At 42.1% G+C, this 12,871-nt stretch overlaps 1 protein-coding gene across 4 annotated transcripts in view; it reads left to right on the plus strand.

The window, feature by feature from the left end:
• Nucleotides 1-12,871, plus strand: part of AKT1 (AKT serine/threonine kinase 1) — a 79,168-nt gene that overhangs the window by 45,233 nt on the left and 21,064 nt on the right. For all 4 annotated transcript variants that reach the window (XM_074542269.1, XM_005483298.4, XM_074542268.1 and 1 more), the window contains 5 exons: nucleotides 580-691; nucleotides 3,453-3,600; nucleotides 10,084-10,215; nucleotides 10,380-10,445; nucleotides 12,268-12,336. In XM_074542269.1, the coding sequence (XP_074398370.1) occupies nucleotides 580-691; nucleotides 3,453-3,600; nucleotides 10,084-10,215; nucleotides 10,380-10,445; nucleotides 12,268-12,336 (527 nt within the window). The remainder of the gene's footprint in view (nucleotides 1-579; nucleotides 692-3,452; nucleotides 3,601-10,083; nucleotides 10,216-10,379; nucleotides 10,446-12,267; nucleotides 12,337-12,871) is intronic.

A 12,871-nucleotide genomic window follows, 5' to 3' on the forward strand; every position in this document is an offset into this window, starting at 1 on the left:
TCCAGAAGGCTTTTGGAGCGGGGTCTTCTCAGGGGGTGCCTTTGCAGTTTGATGTTCCCTCTAGTGTTTGAGGATTGGAAATGCTGAGTCTGATCTTCATCAGGTTGCTGCAAAACGATCAGATGTTCTTCCTGCAGCTCCCTGGAACCCACAGACAGGGTTTTACATGGGAAAGTCAATAGGAGGGGATGTGGGGGCTTGATTTTAGTTTCAGTGTATGTAATTGCTGCATTATCAAATGGGTTTGGCCGTGTGCTGTGTTCTGCATGACCTTTAGAGTATGGGACCTGAGTCTGAATGGCTTCTGTGTTATCACATCACATTTCTGCTTACCTCTATGGGCAGACCCAATGTGGAGCCTTTCAAAGCAGAATTTGATTTCAGAGCTACTTAGATGGCTATCTCCCAAGCTATTTATTGGTTTCATCAACACAGTAAATTGTCTCAAGTCTCCTAAAGAAGTACTTACAGAGATTTCTATGGCTGATTAATTGCAGCAGTTTGCTAGATAAGAATAAAGACAAATGATTATTTAAACCTGCTTATGTACCATGACTCTTTCTTCCTTGATTGTGGTAGAGTGCCAGCTGATGAAGACAGAGCGACCTAAACCAAACACATTTATCATTAGATGCCTCCAGTGGACCACAGTAATTGAAAGAACATTTCATGTGGAGACTCCAGAGGAGCGGTATGTTTCATTCATATTTAATGCATAAACTCCTTGCAAAAGCAGATGCAAGTGTTCAGCATTAATAGTGAGTCCTCTGCTGAAGCTCTTATTTATCAGATGATGTACGTCTGGACTGAAAAGTGACAAAGAATTTTTGAGTGCCTTCAGTTTTAGTGCATTTTCCAGTATAAAAGCAACCCTGAAGGGAGGGTTTCAGAGAGTGGATTTTGAGCAGCGTTTGGAAGTGAATTCTTGCTAGGTTGGGTATCCAAAACGGACAGGTGCAGGTGTGTACCAGCACACAGGTAGTTATTTCTGGAATGTAAGGTTCATTTCTCACTGGAAATGTTGTGGTATGTAAAATGAAGGGTTTCTGACCTGGGAGTTTCTGGAAGGATGAGCACAAATGGAATAGAGATTCAGGCAGAGTTGAGTTGTACCAAAATAGTGACCTTTTAAAGTCTATTTAGACACCCTATTGCTAAAAGAAAAGTTAGTTGTATCATTGCTGATTGCTAATGTTTTATGCAAATTAGATAATAAAGGTGATAGTTATCTGCTGCAGGTGCAGATTTCTGTTTCATCTTTTAGGAAACAAAGCTAAGAGCTACATCCTGTGCTCTCATCATTGGAGAATTGATCTCTTACCTCCAGAGAGAACAGTTTTCCAGCACAGCTATAATACAGCAACTGAGTATTTAAATATTTACTTGCTCTCCAGAAACGGAACTGAAATTGTTCCAGTATCATTGCCCTAAGGGAGAAGGTATCTTAAAAGCCTGGTCTTCTCTAGATATGATCCTAGCACATGTTTATTTTGAAGATCAGTAAATTCTACCAAGAATTACTCACTTATTTCTTTCATAGGCTTTGCATGCACTTTGCATGCTCCTTATTATTGTTTTTGATTCTGTTACAATGATCAGAAGAAGGTTTAGTCAAATTAAAAGCAAAGAAAAAGAAACTTGTCCTTGTTTCTTTTAGGAACTTTGTGGTCACTGACCCTAAAGGGAGTGAATAGCAGTTTCCACTTGGGGGAAGATTGTATTTCAGTCTTGTTTTGTTCCCTCCTAGCCAATTAAGTCAGCTTTGTTACACTTCAGGGCTCAGAGTGTTAGTCACCTCTGTTGTGTACTCTTGAGACATAAAAGCTGAGGGTGAAATTCTGTTCTCCCAGAAATCAAATATACTCACTTCAGGAGGGCTGAGACCTCAACCAAGTCAGTAACAAAAGAGATACGAAGGTCAATATGCCTTTAGCTTTCTGTATGCCTTTAGAACCAATGTTCGCTTTTTTGAAAGAATTGGAGAGAGAAAAGTGTGGAAGAAGAAGTTCTTTTTGTAATAATTTTGAATGTAAAAATATGATTAGTAAATAAGGGAATTATTTCATGTTAGTGATGGTGAATAGAGCAGTCTGTTCTGGGAATATAGGAAGAATGTTCTGAGTATGACATTACCTTGCTGCCCCATACAGGGCTGGGTGATTTGTGCACGATTGAGGCAAAATCCAAAATAAAAATGCACCAAGGCAGGGAAGATCTTGTGTGGTGCAATTTTTATTAAAATCTTATGTTGGATACTTTTTCCCATGGACTTTGCTTCCTCTAGGGAATGATCTGCCTCTTGCATCCATTATAAATGTAAACTCACATGTTCAGATATGATTTAAAGAGAAAAAAAAACAGCTTCATAGTGACCAGTGAAAAATTGGACATTGATAAGGATGGCACAGCTGCACTGCAGATTGTGCACAGAGTTGTTCAGCATTGGCTGCTGCTGATCCTGCTGTAGTAGCAAAATATTTTACCTGAGATGTCCTTAGGAGTAGAATTTAACCAGTCCCTAGAAACACCAACTAAATCACCACATCCTGTTCCCTGCATATTCAAAAGACAGTAAACATGTAAGTTCAGGTAGTCCATGGATGTGTCTTCAGCCCCTGTGTGTGTCTTTAAAGACTGTCCTGAGACCCTGGAAGCCCTTATGAGTTGTATTCTTTATGTTCAACAAATTTGCAGTGAAATCGAGTGAAGGCCAAGAACTTTCACTTCAGTAGCTCCAAAGGTGTGAAATCTCCCCAAGGACACTGGAGTGGAAGTTGTCTCCATGGGAGTTAAGGGGTCACTCTTAGAGCACTGGATGCTGAAACAGCTGTGGAAACTTTATCGTAACCAAGACCTGTGCCTAAGATGAAATGTCACTGCTTTTGCTGACATTCTGCTAAAGTTTACACAGCAATTGCTGTACTAATGTCATCATCTTTACAACAGAAGAATAACCTAAGTGTCCTAAGCTTTAAGACCTTTTCCAAGAACATCTCTTGCCACTGCAGCCACTAAAATTCGGGATACGTGTTTGAAGAGGTGCTATAGTGTCCCAGGAGTTGGATGTGTGTTTCAGTGCACCACAGACATGTAGAAACTGTCTTTAATTGCTTTATATAAGCCTTTTGCTTTTTGGTTTTGGCAAGTCTGTTTTGGTTATGTAAATCTCTGTATGACCAGGTCATATCCTGAGCTGTTGACAGACTGCCCATTAGAAATTCTGTTATCCAAAAAGTCTTGTATTATGTCCAGACTGGGAGGACTTCAGTTGTCTCTTGTTTCTAGTATGATTAATAAAGATTTTAAAAATGCATTTTTACAGTGCTTGAAAATGCACATAATTCATCATATCTTCCATTGATTCATGGTTCTGTATTCCTTGGTGAACCTTGCCATGGCAGATGGTAATCTAAAGCCACAAGTAATTAATGCATTTGCCTATATTTTGCCAGGGAAGAATGGACAAAAGCCATCCAAACAGTAGCAGACAGCCTCAAGAAACAAGAGGAAGAGATGATGGATTTCAGATCTGGCTCTCCCAGTGATAATTCAGGTGCCGAAGAAATGGAAGTTTCTATGACAAAGCCAAAACACAAAGTGGTAAGTGGGTATAATACGAATGACTCTTTTTTAGGTCTTCTCAAATACAGACAAGAAGTAGCCATCAAGCTGTGTCTGTACCCCTGACAATTACATGACTGGCTGTAGATGCAGCTTCTGGAGGAAACAATTGTCTCAGCTGAGCAGAGCCTGCCAGAGTTCTGAGTTCACGTGTCGTTACTGGATGGCTTTCAAGGCCAGCTCAGGTCTGGCTTTGGTTTGCCCATTTTCCTGTGGTACAGAGCCTGAAACCAAAGCTCCTGCTGGACCTTGTGACTCTGTAAACTCCTTGCAGGCTGGTGCAGAAGTATTCTGATGGATTTGCAGGGTTTAGGGTGGGTCCATGGATTTAATTGCTCTGAACTAAGGGTTTAGGCTAACTCCAGCCAGCCACTGCAGTGTCTGTCCATAGTGCTCCTACAGTTTGGGATTTTGCACTAGGCACTACCTAGTCTGAATGCAGAGGGCCAGCTGAGGAATGGCCTTCCGTGACATGAGTATGTGCCAGAGGAGATCTTTGCCCTGTTGAGCCTTTTTAGGTATCTGTCTTCAACTTCCATATATTTCTTTCTACCCCATTGTGTTCTCTTCATATTTCTGTTTTCAAAAGTGTTCCCATCTGTTCCTGAAAGAGGGAATTGATAGAACCTTTCCCCATGCAAATCCATTGTCTGTGGATTTTAGGTGGGCACTTCCTCCTGTCTTCATCTCACCATTGTCATCCTCACCCTCTTCCATAAGTTTGTTTCAGTTTTGCGAAAACCAATGACGTTTTTGTATAAAAAGATATCCACCAGTGTCTTCACTAAGCTTGTGCGTTCCCCTTGTGTCATATCAGTGCTTTCAGAGTGATGTGATTGGCTACTTTAATGCTACCTGTGTCAGCTTGCCATCAGGCTTCTGGGTCTTTGGCTGAACAGATCCTGCTCTTGCTGAGCAGTTCTTAATGTAAGAACCACGTAATTCATTAGATAGTCTTCTGAAACAGTGACTGTCTTCCTGGACATGTTAGTGAGGATAACCAAAATTATTACTGGGGTCCTGACATTAACTGTGTTGAGCAATTTCACAGAAAATCTCCTCACCCAGCTCTAGGGAAGAATATGGAAGATTGCTGTTAGGGACATTTTAAATTTCTTCCCAAACTGAGGCTGCAGCAGCCTCTGGTTGTGTCAGTCCTGTTGTTGCCATGTTGGCAGTGGTCACTGATCCAATGGTACATTCTCTGCTCAGCCTCTGATTCCTCCAGTGCTTTTCCTCATGGTGAAACTAATCAGAGTAAATGGCTGATCTGGGAGGCAGTGCCAGAGACTGGAAAGATGTCTCAAGATATTTTGGGGTGCATGTGTGTGGGGTTAGGGGACAGTCAGGCCTTGCTCTGGGGAGACAGTGAAGTGCCCCACCCTCCCTTAAGCCTGTATCCCAGCCTGGCAGGGCTGCCAGTCACTGACACACCAGAGACAGTGCTCCATTCTCCCTAACCCAGCTCCTGAAAGGCCAAATGAACACGAGTCCCACCTGGGGGAAGGGCCAGTGAAGGCCAAGGGATATTTAGGGTCCAACACGAGGCCATCACCTTGTCTGGACCCTGCCTGTTCTTGGAGTTTCTGTCTGAACACAGCTGGAACCCAGGAGTTGGTAGCTGTATATGTGCTTTTCTAGATATTTTCTATCTTTTTCTCCTCATTCCCTCTTGTTAGAATATTTTGAGTTACTTACCATCGAATGGATTTAAAGTTTGCTAAGGTGAATGGACCAAGTTAATATTGTGAGAAATGTTTTATGTTGATTGGATATTGCAGTAAACCTTTAGCCAAAGTTGCCTGATTTTCTAAAGTTTGCCAGTAAGGGTTTTGTGTTGTTTTTGACCTCACGAGAATATCTGGTTGGTATTTCTTCCATATGTCCAGCTCAGAATAAGGAGAAGGTAGTTTTCAGTCAAAACCTGTGTTTTCTGGCAAAAAGGTCATTGAATCCCAGGTATGGAAGCTTGATCAGACGCAGACATGTGGTCTGAGAAAATCTGGCAGAAAACTCAGGTATATATTGAAGCTTTGTCAAAAGAAGGGAAAAAACTGCCTGGTAGGGTTCCACTTCGGAGTCCTAAATGGCTGTCCAGAAAGATGAAGCAGCACGTGTTGGAAGGGCCAGGGAAAGAGCTGATGAAGTTGCAAATTGCCTCGGAGGCTGAAACAATAGCTCGCCTCAGGGTGGAGTGAGAATTAACAGCCCAAAAGCAACTAGCCCGAAACCTGAGAAACCTGTTAAACAACTTTGTGCGGGAACCAAAGAGCTTTAGAGTTGCAAATTAACACCATTGAGGAAGCTGTGGAGGATGAACCAGGGAATCCAGCCTAGGGGAGGAGTTGTGCCTCCCTGACGGTGATTTCAACCCTCTCTGCTCTTCGGAGGAGTTTGATGCAACAAAGCCAAACCCCTCCCCAAACCATAAGCTCTGCCCATCGGTAAAAATGAGGTGGTGGGACTCTCTGGGCATGATGTCACTGATGTCACCTCCTTCCACTCCCTGGAGGAGGGGTTTGGCTCAGCAAAGCCAGTCCCCACTGCCCCTCACCCCAAGCCCTGCTATCCAAAGGCGGAGGTGATGGTGATGATATGACACTCTGCAACAGAATTGGCTAATTTGCAAGGGAAAATTAGCAGTCGCCCTAAAGAAAATAAAACTGAGAATGTTTTGAAAATTTCACTGATGGGGAGTGAAACAAAGCTTTCTGAGGAGGGAGTGACCTGTTGTGCGAAAAGTTTAAACCTGTTGGAGTGTATATTAATTTGTTGGAGGGGGAGGAAGTCATCCCTCTCCCCACTCCAACGTGTGGTAAATTGCTGGAAGAGCATGGCAGGCAGTGGGCTTCCAACCAGTGCATGGGAAACAGCCAGTGCCCTGTTGGCCTTCTCCAGTGTTATTGTTATTTATTGCAAAATTTAAGGATCAAGCCCAAGACAAAAAGCTCTCTGTGCCAGCTCCAAATAGTGGGAGAGGGCGTTGAATTCAGTTTCCTTGTATTTGCAATGAAGCTTTGCAAGCTCCTCCTGCCCTGCCTCCTCCTGGCAGCAAGGGGGTGTTGAGCCTTCCCACCACCAGAGGTGGGACTGCAGAATCCGTAACCTCTGGGGGAAAAATACTTTTGTCATGGTACAAATTTGTTGTTCTAGTCTTGGTAATAACTCTGCATGTTCAAGTACATCCTGACCAGACAGAAGCCTGGATGTATGTCTGGAAGTGGAATGAAGAGCTTCTTAAGCAGAAGTGGAAAGGACTTTAACTGTACACGCAGCTGTGAGATCTGCAGCTGGAGACATCTAAATTATGTGATTAAAGTCAGCTCTGGACAAAGAGGAGAACAGAGGGACTGTATTGAATAATATAGTAAAAAGCAAATCCATTGGAGAGAAAGCTGCAGTGAAATCTGAAATCTAAAATGAAATACATTAAATGGTTTATCATCTTTATTTTCAGAACAGTGTCCCCAGTATGCCAGCACTATTGTTAGCTCCTGGTTTAGTTGACCATCCTAGCAGGACATAGTTCCTAACAATTGTAGTAGCAAGTATGGTTTCAAGGTAGTGAGCAAGAAAGAAAAGAGAATGGTGTCCTTTTCCCTAAGGACCACTCTAACATCACACACATAGAACAAATATATGTTATTGGTTGGCTTTTGGACTGGAGTCCAAATGTGCAAAATTGGATGTAACAGAATATGTAGATCCAATGAAAACTGTTTTGTCTAAAGTGAAAAGGCCTCAAAAGTTTGGCTGGCTACTCTAATTCAAGTTGGTCTTCATGGCTCAGAATGCTCATCAGTGTTGTTAAGGTACTAGATAACTTAAATTTCATTGGTGATGGTTGCATTTTTTATATGTTCTAAGGTTATTTTCACAGTCTGTTAATTATTCAATTAAACTTTCTATAGCAGAGAACACAAAAGATTGCCAAGTAGATGCTTCCTCTTTTTGAAGTAGGTTGGAGTGGGACCAAGTTTTCTCCTTCTAGAAGTGTTCCATGAGAGGATGAAGTGATGATAGGACAGAGGAGTTGCTGTTCTTTGCTGCATCAAGCGTTTACATGTTTTTATCTTGAAGGGTTTTAAGATATTTATGTTCATATATGTTTGTATAAGTTTGTTGCTGCAATAATTTGAGATGTTCATATTTTCCCTCTGGTTGCCAGAGTGAGTGAAAGATTCCTCCCTCCTGTTTAGTTTTGGGGGCTCACACATAGGATTTCATATGATGATGGAAACAAGTTTATGTACCTCTTCCTGTCTTCTCAGTGCAGAGTATAAAATTACTGTATTGAGGAAAGTGTGTGTAGTAATGGTAAGCAATGTGTGAGGCATGATTGTACCGAAGCAGGGAATGTTGAACTGTTGGTGGCCCTGGAATGAAGGAGAAAAGGGGCTTCCCAGTGGAGCTGGGAAGTTCCAGCTGTAGATGAAGAAGGCATAAGTGATTAAGAGAAAAAAGATTTGGGGTGTGAGAACTGCTGAAGAGTCTGGTAAAGTTGGAAAGTATCTGGTCCAAACTCAGGAACTTGACTAAAACAATGTGCTGAGGAAGTTGGAATGACTGACTGAATATTGGTGTGTATTGGACCCCACCCCTGAGGCGATTCAGGCAATTAGTAGAATTTTACTGAATGTTGTTTCCCTCTTCCTCTTTCCCTGGGTACAGGTTCTGGTAATCCCCCTGAAACTTGTTTGGTGGGAGGGATAACAGTGGCAATTTGGGATGTGTATATTTGTTCAGGTGGTGCTGATACCTGGACCTATAAGATAATGGGCTCCAAAAGGCAAAACAACCTAACTATTGATCCTTACAGAGTTTGACAAGGAGGGCAATGTATTGCACTATCAATAAGTCATAGAGAATCCTAAATTGAACTTACCAAGCTATTTTGGAACCCAGTTTACAGGTCCAGCAAGTGCCAAAAATAATTGTATAAAATCATATAAAACCTCCCAGAAAAGGAGTGCTGTCTCAAGAAACACACAGGAAATCACCGACCAAACTGCTGGACTCTTCAGGCACTGCAGCTGAAAGAATGGTTCATGAACTCTTCCCCTGGATCCTGATTTGCATCTCACCTCACCTGCAGTGAGGAGGGAGTGGAGAGCACTGCATAGGAGGATATTAACTAGACTTAAGTTTTGGTTATTGGCAAAGCCCAACTAGCAATTGCCCATTATATGAGTTTTCGTGTGCTTCTCTTCTCTCCTTTCTGCTCTGTCTGCTAGATCAGACCACAAGAGGAAAGGTACCATTACTGTGGTCCTGTCTCGAGGCGTGGGATGGTTGTCAGAGACTGGAAAGATGTCTCAAGATATTTTGGGGTGCATGCGTGTGGGGTCAGGCCTTGCTCTGGGGAGACAGTGAAGTGCCCCACCCTCCCTTAAGCCTGTATCCCAGCCTGGCAGGGCTGCCAGTCACTGACACACCAGAGACAGTGCTCCACTCTCCCTAACCCTGCTCCTGAGAGGCCAAATGAACACGAGTCCCACCTGGGGGAAGGGCCAGTGAAGGCCAAGGGATATTTAGGGTCCAACACAAGGCCATCACCTTGTCTGGACCCTGCCTGTTCTTGGAGTTTCTGTCTGAACACAGCTGGAACCCAGGAGTTGGTAGCTGTATCTGTGCTTTTCTAGATTTTTCCTGTCTTTCTCTCCTCATTCCCTCTTGTTGGACTATTTTGAGTTACTTACCATCGAATGGATTTAAAGTTTGCTAAGGTGAATGGTCCAGGTTAATGCTGTGAGAAGTGTTTTATGTTGATTGGATATATATATATTATGTTGATTGGATATGCTAGAGCAGTAAACCTCTAGCCAAAGTTGCCTGATTTTCTAAAGTTTGCCAGTAAGTGTTTTGTGCTGTTTTTGACCTCATGAGAATATCTGGTTGGGATTTCCCCCATATGTTCAACTCAGAGTGCATGAACCACTGGAAAGCCCTTTCAAAAGTCCCATTGAGCAAGTAGATAGAGACCTTACAGGGTGTAATTTTGTCTCTGGTTTTTGGTACTGCTCAATGAAGCACAAGAAAACTGATCTCGTAGAGAGGTGGGGAACATCAGAGAAAAGGTGTGGGTTTAATCCCCGGAATTAGAGCAGCATGTGCCTTTTAATGAATGTCTGCACTGGCTAGGAGGTCAGAATGGCTATGGATTAATATGTTCAGTGTTACTTGTACAGTTCAGTGTTGAGTCATGCAACAGAGCGTTCAGTTAATTGAAAGCTTATGGTTTTCTGTAGATAGTTTGATTGATTATCTTTGGGAGTGCACTGGCACTCATTTTTGTCGAAGAATCATTTCTGCTCCTGAATTCTACTAAACAAAAGGATGAAAAATCCCACATGTGCGACATATGCGATGCATTCTCACGTGAATGAGAAATTCTGGTCTGAGAATAATACACTTCTTGTTAGATCATGTAATTCATTTCTTCTTTATCTGTATCGTTAACAGACCATGAATGAGTTTGAATACCTTAAGCTACTGGGAAAAGGCACTTTTGGAAAGGTCATTTTAGTTAAAGAAAAAGCAACTGGACGGTATTACGCTATGAAAATTCTGAAGAAGGAAGTTATTGTAGCAAAGGTGAGTAAATGGGAAACTTTGGGATGTGGTTTACCCTTGATACAGCCTGTGTCAAAGTCATGGGAAGGATTCTCAGCAGTTGTAAATAATTGCTCTGTTAGTGTTTGAAATGGACCCCTGATCTGGGGAATCACTTTGCTGATTTCCTTCTGCTTGCATTTCAGGATGAAGTAGCGCACACGCTGACAGAAAACCGGGTTTTACAGAACTCCCGGCACCCCTTCCTAACAGTAAGCATTTCTGCCTCTGCACAGTGTAACTTGATATCCCCACCACCAAGGCTTTCCTTATTTTTTGTCTCTTAATGCATCTGAGGTCTGTGTTTACAGAGTGGCTGAGTACTTTTGTAGCCTTCCATTTTAGGGGTGCATAAATGAAAATACTTTTTCAAGTTTTCTGATTCTTGCAGGGCAGGTCCTCAGCACCTCTTGAAGACAGTGTTTCAGGCTGTGGTTTGACATTAGGGCTCACCCATTTAATTGCTGTCTCAAGAGGAGTATCTGCTTTCCTTGCCCTTCAAATGTTTGGTCTCCCCTTTGTGGCAGAGGTCAGGGTGACTCTGCTTTTGTGACAAACAAATTCAGGAAGATACACTGGGCAGAAAAAAACTTTGATTTTGTCTTTGTTGGTTTTTTTTAAGCTCCCAGATACAGCTCACCAGTGGCATCAGAGCACTGGGAATGCCAGCCAAAGGATAGTGGTAGGAGCATGTGGAATGGGAACGAGAAGAGCAGGACTGTGCTTTATCTGCTGCTTTCTTTTTGAAATTGTAAAGTCAATCCATACTCTCATTTTAGACCTCCATTGCCAGCAGTCTCTCTGGGCTGAGTTCAGATATCTAAGTTCCATCTCAAGATTTTGTTTGTAATATCTACTACAAGTTGTCTCTGAATTTTTTACAACTGCTTAAAGGCTCTAAGAGACTGTGTAGGATCCTGGTTGTTTCATTTGGCCAGGTACAAGGGCTTAGCTGGAACTCAGACCTTTTAAGCATGACCTCTGGAAGTAAATATTGCTTGTATTGAGTAAACTCAATAGTGTTGACATGTCTAAAACCTGATTCTTCATTTTTCCAGAAAAAATATGACTGGTTTAGAAGTGCCACCCTTTGTAATGAAGACCACAATATCGTATTCAGTATTTTCTTTTCAATGCTTTTATAAACCAAAGTATCCAGAACAAGGGCTTGAGAGATTAGCTACAAGACTGGGTTTAGCTTGAGTGCTAGCAAAAGGTTCTTACCCAGAGAGTAGCTGGACCCTGGAATAGGCTCCCCAGGGAAGTGGTCACAGCACCAGCTTGACAGAGTCCAAGAAAAATTTGGACAACACTCCGAGGTCCCTTGTGGGATTCTTCATGTGGTCCTGTGCAGGGCCGAGAGTTGGGCTTGATGATCCTTTTGGGCCCCTTCCAGCTCAGCACATTCTGTGTTGAAAAACCTTAATACTATGGCAAACAAGTTGATGTTACTCCAGGAATCCCTGTGACAGGACTATACACGGGCACCTTGTGACTCTCCATCACAGCCTCCCTCTGTCTGTTTCTGTGCATTGCCCACAGATTGGTATTGCCAGTGTTGGCCAATCCCCTGGCAGGCTGTCAGCAGCAGCAGGGCAGGGGCCAGGGGGCTGGTGTGTGAAAATATGTGTGCTTCATATAAGAGGTCTTGTAGCCAGTGTGGTGAAACCTCGTGCTCCAGGGTTTGGTTGTGGCCTCTGTTCTGACAGTTGAACCTGTGGCCAGAGGAGGAAACTTCAGTCACTGTTGGAACACTTTGAGTCCCTGTTAATGGGCCAGAACTTTGTTTTGCAGCATTTTAGGTGATGATAACTTCTGCAAGGAATTTGTTTAATGTTTTATTAAATTTTTTTAGCGAAATAAGTTGGCAGTTTCCTCAGCTGCAGCAGGAAAATAAAAGTATTATATAAGATTTAAGGACAAAATGTTCACTAAAATAGAAAATTTCACATCTGCTTCTGGAAATCTATTAAAAATGCTTTTCTAATTGTCACTATGATCTGTCTTCTAAGTTTTGGTTTAAATCTGTTTCAGGCTTTAAAGTATTCCTTTCAGACACACGATCGCTTGTGTTTTGTTATGGAGTATGCTAATGGAGGGGAGGTAAGGGAAATACAATAATGTTTAATACTTTAGGATTTTCTTGTTCTACTGCTAATTTTGCTTGACATTATTTAGCTAAGGTCCATTTTTGCAATTCTAATTAATCCAAGTTGTCCCAATTAAACAGAGCTGTTCACAGGTTTAACTAATATGAAGAAATAAGACTTAATTTTTTCAACTCCATTTTTAGAACATAGAGGTTTTGGGCATAGGTTCATATTTTACATGACAGCTGTATATTGTAATCTGACATTCAGAATTTCAAGAAGGCAAGGTTGCTTTCTAGTTGCTCTAGCTGTCAGGCAAGTTTTAACACTTAATATTGTGAGTATACTTGGAGGGAGAACTAGCAGCTGCTGACTGCTATTAGAGTCAGGAAGGAAAAGTTGGAATATTAACATTTCTCTTAAATCATGCATTGGGCTTTAGTTTTAACATGTATTTGTAGTTCAGTCAAAAATAGTTTTATAATTTTCTGACCCTGTAAGACTGCAGTACATGTACTGGTTTTCAGTGTGTGTCTGTGAATATGAGA

The sequence above is a fragment of the Zonotrichia albicollis genome, chromosome 6, assembly GCF_047830755.1.
Source record: "Zonotrichia albicollis isolate bZonAlb1 chromosome 6, bZonAlb1.hap1, whole genome shotgun sequence".
Classification (NCBI taxonomy): domain Eukaryota; kingdom Metazoa; phylum Chordata; class Aves; order Passeriformes; family Passerellidae; genus Zonotrichia; species Zonotrichia albicollis.